Raw genomic sequence first — 12,020 nt, 5'->3', positions numbered from 1 at the left:
AAGGCAGGACTTTCTTTTGTTTACGAGCCACCCGAAATTGGACAGGGTGTCGAGAACGATGGTAAGACTTTGGAGAGTCTGGTGAAAAGAAGGAGCTTTGATTAGAATGTCGTCGAGGTATGGAAAGAAGACGAGATCTCTGACCCTCAACAGGGCCATCAGCGCCGCCATGATCTTTGTAAACACTCTGGGCGCTGTGGCGAGACCGAACAGCAGGGCGTCAAACTGGTAGTGGTCCTGATGAATAGCGAAACGCAGGAATTTCTGATGCCTGGGAAAAATGGGGACATGCAGATAGGCATCTTGAATGTCTATTGAGCACATGAATTCCTGCGCCTCCATGGAAGCGATTACTGAACGAAGGGACTCCATCCTGAAATGTCGCAGGCGGACCCTTTTGTTCAGTAGAACCGCGCCGCCTTTTTTTGGCACTACAAACAGATGAGTAAAACCCTGAGAATCGTTCTGTTTCGGGCACAATCACCCCGGAGCTGAGAAGGGAGGCGATGGATGCAAAGAAACCTGGAACTAGGGCGGGGTCTTTTGGAGGTCAGGACTCGAAGAGGCGATCCCGGGGCCGAGAAACGAACTACATCTTGTATTCTGACCCAAGCGTCTTCCACCGAGGCAAGCCGAGGCAAGCCAGACGTCCCTGAAAAAAAGGAGTCGGCCACCCAGTTGGGAAGGTGCCTCGGGGCTTTGTTGATAGTCATGCCGATGTGGACTGTCCAGTTCTGGACCTGGAGGATCTGCCCTGGGAGGAGTGAGATCGCTAGGAGGGAGTGGGCCTAAAGGAGACCTTCTTCCTATCCTGGCATGCTTGCGGCCTTTGTTGGTTGGAAAAGGGTTCTGCCGTAGCGAGGCGGTGGAAAGGCCGAAAGGGCCAAAACTGACGCCTTGGAGGGGGTCTACGAGGTTTGGCCTGAGGGAGAAGAGAGCTTGTGCCCCCAGTGGCGTCCTTAATAATCTGGTCCAGCTGGGATCCAAAGGGATGCGCTCCCTGAAAAGGCAGATTGGTAAGAGACTTTTTTGATGACAAATCAGCCTGCCAAGCCTTGAGCCAAACTGTACGCCAAATTGCAACTACGTTGCTGGACGCTTGAGCTGCGCAAGACGCGGCATCTAAGGAGGCAGAGACCAAATATTCACCTGTGTGGGAAATCTGGTTGGCTAGCTCGGCCAATCGCTCTGGTTGGGCTCCATCAAGAATGCCTTGGCGGAGATCCTCCACCCAAGTAGCTATGGCCTTTGCTACCGAAGTGGAAGAAAAGGCCGGACTTGGCACCGTTGCAGCCACTTCGAATGCTGACTTTGCTAAGGATTCTATGATCCTGTCGTTAGAATCCTTCAGAGACGCCACACCTGAAATCAGAAGGACCGTGTTGTTAGATAGTCTAGACATGGGAGCGTCTACAGAGGGGGAAGCCGACCAGTTGTCGGTGAGCTCTTGAGAAAATGGATACAGCACGCCGAAACGCTTCCCTCTTTGAAAGCACCTCGTAGGATTTTCTCTTTCCCTGGTGAGGAGCTTGCCAAACTCCGAGTGAGAAGCGAAAACTCTGGAAGGTGCTTCTGCCCTTCTGAAAGAAACCACCTGATCTGAGTGTTTCGCAGGGGAGTCTGTGATCTCGAAAGTGTGGTTAATCGCTGCAATGAGGTTCTGTACCGTAACCTTCATGTCCGCGTCATGGTCCGAATACAGCTCTAAAATCTCTTCGGATGGCGCATCCGAGAACGCTTCGCCTGACTCGGGTGAGGAGGCATGGGAAGGAGACTGCTGGGAAGGACTATGTGGTGAGATAGGGCGAGAAGAGGATTCTGGCCAGAGATCCTGCCTGGGCCTTTTGCGGCTAATGCTGGCTGGCTCGGATAGAGCCTCTTGTGACCTTCTGGATCCTGCCGAAGTGTCCAGGGGCAACTTATCAAGAACGGCCACTAAGGACTGAGACACCCTAGTGAGATCCGCCACTGATTGAGATAGAGAAGAAGCCCAGTCAGGAATGGGGGATTCACTCTCACGTGGAGCCATAGGGGGCTCCTGGGCGGCGGGCTGAATGGGATTGCTGCAGTCAAGGCAGAGGGGAGTGGACTGACCTGAGGGAAGTTTGCGTTTGCAAGAAGAACATGCAAAAAACTTGACTAACGTGCAAATGGAAGAAGGGGGACGAGCACGATCAGGCTTAGAGTTAGACATAATGAGGGGTGCCGGAAGGTTAGGGGACAGGAGGCAGAGGAGGGAGTCAGTCTGCAGAGCAGAGCTTACGGTCCGGTGTCCTGTAGATGCTTCCAGCAAACGCTTGCTGTGTCCCCCAATGCTGCACAGCTTGACTTGATCTACAGAGCCCCTGATGGAGGAGACGGAGTCCGGCTGATAGGCTGAGAAAATGGCGGCAGCCTGAGAAGAGTCGGGTAGAAAAAAAGCGCGCGCTTCCTTGAGGAGACAGGGGGAAGGAGGGGGCGGGGCTGACCGCAGTAAGGAGGCGGTAGATGTCACCGCCCGCTGCCTATAGGCAGGGTAGGGGGCTGAGCGCTGCCCCCGGAACGCAGACACCGAGGAAGAGAGCGGTGGGCGGGCCTAGAACGGGCGGGAGAGAAGCCCGTCTGAGGAAGAAGGCGGGGGGTGTGGCCGCGACGCCGAGGTAGGCCCAAACTGAAGACGGGGCCTGTAGTACATGCGGCGGCCGCTTGGAAGCGCGGGGCGGCACGGAGGCAGCGCCGCACTGCAGCGGCGATCGCTCCTCAGTGGAGCCAAGCCTGTAGCCCGGCTGCTAACGAGCCCTGAGAAAAGTGCAGCTGGGGAGGTGAGGAGATTCAGGGAGAGGAAGGGGCTGTTGAGCGGGACCGAGACACCTGGGGGGAAAAGGAGCCATGACTGCAGACCGGCTGCTAACAAGCACTGAGATAAGTGCAGCCGGGGAGGATGCTGAGGGGGGGAAATGCTACTCAGGGAACCCATACTTACCCTCTACCTAGTCCTGCCGCTCTTCAGTGTCTTCTGTGTACCTGTGGAAGGAAGTGTACCGCTATCATCCAGCCGAAGGATGTCCGCGTCTCTTCCAGACCGACAGGCTCTGGTGGGCGGGAGACGGGAGAAGAGGACCAGTTGGATCGCTTGACATGCGTCCGTGCTCGGGGCTCTTGATCCTTCCGTGGAGAGCTATGAGGATATGGGGTGGCAGTACACGCCGTACTCATAGCCTCCTTGTGGGACTACAGATGTGACCAATCACTCTGTATCCCTCTGCAAAACCTGAAAAACGACGCATGCTGAGGTAGATATGGGTCTAATGAAAGACCCGTGTCCACCTCCTATTGACACTAAGCTAAACTGAGGAAACTAGTGTCGGTCGGTGGGGTGTACACTACGGAGGAGGAGCTAACGTTTTTCTGTACATAGTGTCAGCCTCCTAGTGGCAGCAGAATACACCACCCATGGTTTCTGTGTCCCCCAATGAAGCGATAGAGAAATATAGTTTTTAAACTTGGGTAATATTAGGTTACATTAATAATTTTGCACTGTTTGGCTTTTACATGCTCTTTTCTTCTCTGCCGCATTCATCTTTGATGTGGTCTGTAGTTATAGATCAGCTGAGAGGAGACAGATAAGAGATCAGAACAAGCTCACTTGACAGATTCTTAGTTTACCCATTTTGCAGTTAGCAGTATACAGTGCAATACAGAGAGACTACAGAAGGCAAAGGGTGTATAATTTTTTTTTTTCACAAAAATGACTTTTAGCCAAAAATACATGCATGTAAGCAAGAAAAAAAATATACTCAAAGGTAGATTAACATGTTTCACTACTGTGATATTGATGAGCTATCTGCAGTACAGGTCATCATTTTCAGTTGAGTGGGGGTCTGACACCCTCACCATTATTGTTTCCAGAATGGCACTCTTCTTCTGAGGTTATCGCTTTGCAACAGTGTTTTGATCAATTAGTGGGGGGTCTCAGGACCCGGACCCTCACCAATCTGCAGAAGATTTAGGGACCCACACTGTATAAATAAATGTTGTAAGGCTGAAACATCTATTCAGAAAAGCGAATGCGAGCTCTTCAGCTATGTTATGGGTCTCCATGTGTTTAATAATCGCCACGAAAGTCACTAAAAGGATTTTAGTATTATTTTCACCATTTTAGGCCTCACTCTAATTATACATTTGTACATTTCTTTTTTGAGGTAACCAAATTAATTGAAGACAGCACTTTATCAAAATCTGTGAAGAATGCCATAGACACAGACCGGCTTCTAGACTGGCTGGTAGAGAATTCTGTCCTGTCAATAGCGCTGGAAGGTCTGTATTTCCAGGGGCGGAGGGGTGATGTCTGGGAAAAGACTCCTCTATGCCAAACTGCTAAATCCCTCATCTTTTGCTCTCATCAGGTAATATCGACCAGGCACAATACTGTGACCGGATAAAGGGAATCATTGAACTGCTTGGCAGTAAATTGTCGTTGGATGAGCTTTCCAAAATCTGGAAGATTCAGGTATTGTTTGCATTTTCTCAATTGTTAACATTTCGCAGCCTAATTGCGTCTTGCGAGTATTAAAGGGTTATCACATCATATCATTATACAACTTATCAATAAAATAAAATACAAGCTGCCTTCAGCCACCGCTGGGGGAAGTCTGCAACATACAACTTATTCATAAATCTGTATTAAGCCACATCCAGCTTCGAGGCTGGAGGGCAGAAGATCTAACATGTAAGTAATGTTCTGCTCCTTTTTTTTTTTTTTTTTTATAACGATTTCTTGCTGCTGGCTTAATTTCTTAATGGGGTCTGCATACTAGCTATATGTATACTGCAGTTGAGCAGTACCCTGGTCCACCGGCCACGTCAATACTGTATAGCCCTGCAAGCTTCCTCCTACCTGCCGACATCCCTGGCGTCTCTTGTGTTTAGTAGGCCCAGCGCACCACTCATGATGTTACACCAGGCCTACTAATCGGAAGAGGCCAGAGGTATGTTGGCAGGTAGGTAGTGGTTTGAAGGGTGGCCTGGCTGACTTGGACTACCTATATGGTCGCTGGACCCAGGGTCCTGTAAATCTTTTTGCTCATCTCTAATGTATGCCATAAATGGCTGACAATGTCGAATCTTATTTCTCTATCGCTCCATTGGGGGACACAGAAACCATGGGTGTAGATCGTCGAGCTCAGTTTGCAAATGTGCTCAGCGATCTTTCTGGATAGGTGTCCTGAAAAACAGGATTTTTGGGTTGCTTACCGTAAAATCTGGTTTCTCGGAGCCTTCATTGGGGGACACAAACTATGGGTGTATGCTGCTGCTACTAGGAGGCTGACACTATGCACAAAAAAAGTTAGCTCCTCCTCCACAGTATACACCCCACCGACCGGCACTAATTTCTTCAGTTTAGCTTAGTGTCAGTAGGAGGTGGACACGGGTCTTTCATTAGACCCATATCTACCTCAGTGTGCGTCGTTTCCTTTTCAGTTTTTCCAGGAGGGATACAGAGTGAATAGTCACATCTGTAGTTCCACAAAGAGACTGTGAGTACGGCGTGTACTGCGACCCCGTATCCTCACAGCTCTCTGATGCAGGACCAACAGCCTTTTCAGGCGGCCGCCAACACTGGTACGTGTCAGCGCTCCAGATGGTCCTCGTCTCCCGTCTCTCGCCAACCAGAGCCTGTCTGTTTGGATGAGGCGCGGACATACTTCTATCAGGACAAGCAGGAGGTTCAGGTACCTTTATTCATGACAGGTTACGGGTCCTGGACAAGGTAAGTATAGGGCCTCCATTCGCATCCTCCTCGGTCGTTCGCTGTGTCAGGGATTCTTTAGGAGCGGTTGCTGCGGCAGTGCTGCGGGCCTCTGCGGCCGCCCCGCGCCTCCAGGCAGCCTCCGCGGCCGCCCCGCGCCTCCAGGCAGCCTCCGCTTCTGCCCCACAGCCCGCTTTCTTCTCCCCGGGCCATGTTTCAGTCAGCAGCGTTTGTGCTGCGCCACCTCCGCGCCGCCCCGCTCTGACAGGCAGCCGCCGCATTTAATTTAGGCCCCGGCTTCATTTTAGGCCTACTCCAGCGTCACGGCCTTGCCCCCCGCCGTCATTCTCAGGCGGGCTTCCTTCCCGCTCGTTCTAGGCCCGCCCACCGCCTCTCCTCCTGCTCCTAGGCGCCCGGAGGCGGCGCTCAGCCCTCATTTTCCAGCAGGCGGTATCTTGCTCAGCGCGGCGGTTAGTTCCGCCCATCATCCTCTCAGGAAAAGCGCGCTTCCTTCTCTTATTCCTCAGGCGGCCGCCATTTTTCCTGCCTGTCAGCCGGACACTGCACTCTGCTGCGGCCCTGCAAATAAAGACGAGCCGTGCAGCATCTCTTACTGGGGTTATCCACAGAACAACGGACCTTGAGTAGCTCTGCTTCTGCAGACTGACACCCTCCTCCCTGTCCCCCAACCTTCCGGCACTCCTTCAGTGACTGTCTCTCATTATGTCTACCTCTAAGCCTGATCATGCACGCCCCCCTGCTCCCACGGGCACTTTAGTCAAGTTCTTTGCATGTTCCTCTTGCAAACGCAAACTTCCCTCAGGTCAGTCCACTCCCCTATGCCTCGACTGCAGCAACCCCATTCAGTCCGCCGCCCAGGAGCCCCCTATGGCTACGCGTGAGAGTGATTCCCCTATTCCTGGCTGGGCTTCTTCTCTCTCTCAATCAGTGGCGGATCTTACTAAGGTGTGTCAGTCCCTAGTGGCTGTTCTTGATAAGTTGTCCCTGGACACTTCTGCAGTATCCAACAGGGTACAAGACGCTCCATCTGAGCCAGCCAGCATGAGCCGCAAAAGACCCAGGCAGGATCTCCGGCCGGATTCCTCCCCTCGCTCCATCCCACCACATAGTCCTTCCCATCAGTCTCCTTCTCGGGCCTCTTCACCCGAGTCAGGCGAAGCGTTCTCGGATGCGCCATCTAAAGAGATTTTAGAGCTGGATTCGGACCATGACGCGGACATGAAGGTTACAGTACAGAACCTCATTGCAGCGATTAACCACACCTTCGAAATCAGACTCCCCTGCGAAACCCTCAGATCAGGAGGTTTCGTTCAGACGGGCAGAAAAACCTTCCAGAGTCTTCGCTTCGCACTCTGAGTTTGGCAAGCTCCTTACCAGGGAAAGAGAAAATGCAACCAGGCGCTTTCAAAGAGGGAAGCGCCTCGGCGTGCTGTATCCATTTTCTCAGGACCTCTCCGACAACTGGTCTGCTTCCCCCTCTTTTGACGCTCCCGTGTCCAGACTTTCTAACAACACGGTCCTCCCGATTTCAGGTGTGGCGTCTCTAGAATCTCTAGCAAAGTCAGCATTCGAAGCGGCTGCGACGGTGCTAAGTCCAGCCTTCGCTTCCACTTGGGTAGCAAAGGCCATAGCTACTTGGGCGTAGGATCTCCACCAGGGCATTCTGGATAAAGCCCAACCAGAGCGATTGGCCGAGCTAGCCAACCAGATATCCCATGCAGGGGATTATCTGGTCTCGGCCTCCTTGGATGCCGCGTCTTGCACAGCTCAAGCATCCAGCAACGTGGTTGCAATCCGGTGTACAATTTGGCTCAAGGCTTGGCAGGCGGATTTGTCCTCCAAGAAGTCCCTTACCAATCTGCCTTTTCAGGGAGCGCGTCTTTTCGGATCCCAGCTGGACCAAATTATTAAAGACGCCACTGGAGGCACTAGCTCTCTTCTTCCCCAGTACAAGCCTTGTAGACCTCCTCCAAGGCGTCAGTTTCGGCTCTTCCGGCCCTTCCGCCGCTTCGCGACGGCGGAGACCTTTTCCAACCAACAAAGGCCGCAAGCCCGTCAGGATAGGAAGAAGGTTTCCTTTAGGCCCACCCCCTCCTGGCGATCTCACTCCTCCCAGGGCAGATCCTCCAGGTCCAGAACTGGACGGTCCACTTCACCTGAAACGATCAGGTTTTTCGGATCTGGTTATTCACACCATGATCCGGGCTAGGAAGCCATCGTCTTCCAAGATTTATTATCGTTCATGGAAGGCCTATTTCTCTTGGTGCGAGGCCAATGACATTCCGCCTATGTCCTTTTCTCTCCCTTCTGTCCTGGCGTTCCTCCAGAGAGGCCTAGATGCGGGCCTTGCCCTCAGCTCTTTGAAGAGTCAAGTTTCGGCGCTTTCCATTCTTTTTCAGAAGACGTTGGCCTCCCGTCCGCAGGTCAAAACCTTTCTTCAGGGAGTGGCTCATACCGCACCTCCGTACCGCGCTCCCGTGGATCCATGGGATCTCAATCTGGTTCTGGAGGCTCTTCAACGGTCACACTTTGAACCTCTCAGGGAAGTCTCCCTGTCCCTTCTCTCTTGGAAAGTAGCCTTTCTGGTGGCCATCACCTCCATCCAGCGCGTGTCGGAATTGGCAGCCCTTTCTTGTCGCCCCCTTTTCTTTTCTTGGTGCTCCATCAGTACAAGGTGGTCCTACGGCCTCTGCCTTCCTTCCTAAAGTGGTGTCCGCTTTCCACCTAAATGAGGACATTGTTCTCCTGTCCTTTTGTCCGGGTCCAATCCACCCTCTGGAGCGCTCCTTGAACAAGCTAGACCTGGGCAGGGCGATGAAGGTTTACCTGGCTAGGACGTCTCCCTTGCGGAAGACAGACTCACTTTTCGTCATTCCAGATGGTGCGCGGAAAGGTCAGCCGGCCTGTAAGGCTACCATTGCTCGCTGGATCAGATCGGCAATTTTGGAGGCCTACCGGGTCAAGCATCGAGTGCCCCCTCCTGGAATTGGAGCTCACTCTATCCGGGAAGTGGGTGCCTCCTGGGCGGTGCACCACAGAGCTTCTGCACAGCAGCTCTGCAAAGCGGCAACCTGGTCTTCGATCCACACGTTTGCCAAATTTTACAAGTTCCACACCTACGCTTTGGCGGACGCCAGCCTAGGCAGAAGGATCCTGCAGGTGGTGGTGGTGAGTCCTCAGACCTAATGGAAGTTTGCTTTTCCCTCCCCAGGGACTGCTTTGGGACGTCCCATGGTTTCTGCGTCCCCCAATGAAGCGATAGAGAAAACAGGATTTTGGGGTTGCTTACCGTGAAATCTGTTTCTCGGAGCCTTCATTGGGGGACACAGCACCCTCCCATATTCTGCAACTCCTGTTCTTAGGTTATTTGTTGATTACAGTTGAGTTGTCCTGTTTTCATTCTGTTTTGTTACTTCTCCTACTGCTTTCTCACTAACTGAAGAAAATAGTGCCGGTCGGTGGGGTGTATACTGCGCAGGAGGAGCCAACCTTTTTTTGTGCATAGTGTCAGCCTCCTAGTAGCAGCAGCATACACCCATAGTTTCTGTGTCCCCCAATGAAGGCTCCGAGAAACCAGATTTTACGGTAAGCAACCCAATGTGCTGAGCACATTTGCAAACTGAGCTCGACGATCTACAGAACTCATATACAAATGAATGGAAGGAGCCCTCTAAATTGCCCCAGCCCATTTAACATCTGTCAATCGTTAACTAGCATATTACATATAAACTATGCTCTGTGTGTATGTACACTGATCTGTTTGTGCTAATCAGAGCTTTTGTCGCTTTTCCCTTTCTGAACAGTCAGGACAATCATCCACTGTGATAGAAAATATCCACACCATCATTGCCGCTGCAGCTGTAAAGTTCAGCTCCGAGCAGCTCAACCATCTTTTTGTGCTTATTCAGAAGGTAATGTTGCCCGATGCTGCTCTGGCCTGATTGGTTCTGGGGCCAGTGTTGCTCCTCAGTTGTGGGTACTAGTATGTACTATATACAGGAGGCCTGATGTGCTACTTTTACGGTGTAAGTGTTAGAACCATAGTAAAAGGGGTTGTCGGGCCTTGGGGTACAAGTCTGCAGTCACTCTGTGACTGCAGACTTTTGAATCCTCACATCGCGTACAGTGCGCGCTGTGAGAATTCACCGCCGGGAGCGGGCGGTCATTCATTCTTGCAGCCACATTCCAACTAAATGTGTCCTGTCTAGCTCAGTTCACTCGCATTGAGTGAGGCCGCACCCATCTAGTCGGCTTGTATGCATAACTCAGTTGTGGTCACACTCCCAGCACCGGAGAATCCTGAAAGTGCGTACTGCACATAGTGACTGCAAACTTGTACCCGAAGGTTGGCGAACACCTTCAAATTAAAAGATGCCTTTAATGGTGGTGCCGTTATGCAGAACCATTAGGGTATCTGACCAAGTGTATTGACTTGTTATTATTCGTGTATTATGTGTAAGATAGTGCTCACTGTTTGTATTGGAGGACACTCACTTGGCTGCGATATTGAGGCACACAGGAACACTTTCTTACTTAAACAGTCCAATGCAGTTTATTATGCCATCATAAACCGCACTGTAGGCCATGTTAACACTTCACAGGCTTAACACATAGTCCATAACATTTCTTAGTACATGGCTTTACTATGCTGTCACTAAACACGCCAGACCTCTTTGTCCAGTTACCGTGGGCGACTGCACGCCGAACAGTTCATTAATGTCCATGGATCACAACAGGCACCAACACAGGACATTAGGTTGCAGTCTCTAAACATGCTGGGCCTTACTCCGTCCAGTTACCATGGGTGACCGCACAGTTTATTAACTGACCCCCTGTCAGTGCACACAGTTCACCTTACTCCGGGTTACCTTCCAGGAGCTCCTGCTCCACACGCTGACTCCTGTTATTACGCTCTCCCCCAGGGAAGCTGCTGAACTGGGATCACCATCCTGGCCAATGACTTGCTCACCAGGCCACCTGACAGTCCAGATCCTCAGACGGACAGTAGCTCCCCCAATGCAGTACCATCACTGACTCTGCAAACACACATGGCCTGTCCATGTGCTGTTCAGGACGTGCGTCCCCACTTGGAACCGTCCAACACACAGGCCTCACCGGGTGCTATTCAGGGATCCGATCCTGCTCCCAGGATCTCCCAACACACCGGGCTCCAGGTCCAGAGCCTCACCATGTGCTCTTCAGGAAGTTAGCACACCTTCCAACACATAGGCCTTCCAGGACATTAAACACAAACCAATCAGGTCCATGCACTCTCCGCCTGTGACCAGACCTCAGTCACATTATATGGTTTGTAACCACACCCACATGTGAGGTATAGATCACATGGTCATGACCTCACTGAAGGTCCTTTTACACAAAGCCACACACACACAGGCTTTATTATCTTGGGTGTTCAGACACACGCCCTTGGGTGGGTATGTAGGTGACTGGACGCACCCATCTCTCCAAGTCACCTGGATGCCTCCCAATGTAAATCAAAAAACCATCAGCAGTAGATCTGCTGATCAAAACCATGCCCAGGCTTCCATCACAGGCCATCCACCCCTGTGATACATATCGGCCATTTACAACCATGCCTCTCACTGTTTCCGCATCACAATAAAGAAACCGCCTGCATGCATGTCCTGGGGAGCCCATACAGTGCCCCCTAGCTGTAACAGGGGTCACTGCATCACATATGTAATAAGCTTTTTCTTGGTAAATATGGCACCAGCTATTTCCTCTACCCTTGTACCATGTTTTCTATTCATCTTGGTAACCATCGATCTTTCCTCTTTTTACAGAGTTGGGAGATAGAGTCTGATCGAGTTCGGCAGAAATTATTAAGCCTCATAGGCCGTATTGGAAGAGAAGCTCGCAACGAAACCACGACCGGAAAGGTGACCGTTCATAGCTAATAAGAAGCCTCATGATTGTGACGCGGCAGTACTCACCTCTGTCTTCTTACAGGTCTTAGAAGTCTTATGGGATCTCGCCCATCTGCCGACTCTGCCATCTAACTTAATCCAGCAAGCCTTAGAGGAACACCTGACAATCCTTAGTGACGCCTATGCAGTCAAAGAGACCGTTAAGAGAAGTTATATCATAAAGTGCATAGAGGACATTAAGAAGGTGAGAGAACTTCTTTCCAAAAGCTTCAAGTCCACCTGCTGAAAGATGCTTGGTCACTTGATATCGCCAGGGAAGAGTTCTGACGTTTACTTACATAATATGGCGTCACCTAGTGTTTAAGGTGTATGGCAATATGCAT

General features: G+C 51.4%; 1 protein-coding gene across 1 annotated transcript in view; it reads left to right on the top strand.

The window, feature by feature from the left end:
- USP24 (ubiquitin specific peptidase 24) overlaps nt 1-12,020 on the top strand; it is a 114,802-nt gene that overhangs the window by 45,504 nt on the left and 57,278 nt on the right. The window contains 5 exon segments of the mRNA XM_073544547.1: nt 4,182-4,296; nt 4,386-4,489; nt 9,553-9,660; nt 11,554-11,649; nt 11,720-11,881. Coding sequence (XP_073400648.1) covers nt 4,182-4,296; nt 4,386-4,489; nt 9,553-9,660; nt 11,554-11,649; nt 11,720-11,881 — 585 coding nt within the window.

Source organism: Dendrobates tinctorius, unplaced genomic scaffold (assembly GCF_039654945.1).
Source record: "Dendrobates tinctorius isolate UK_male_01 unplaced genomic scaffold, ASM3965494v1 ptg000138l, whole genome shotgun sequence".
In the NCBI taxonomy this organism is placed as follows: domain Eukaryota; kingdom Metazoa; phylum Chordata; class Amphibia; order Anura; family Dendrobatidae; genus Dendrobates; species Dendrobates tinctorius.
This window is presented reverse-complemented; position numbering and strand designations above follow the sequence as displayed.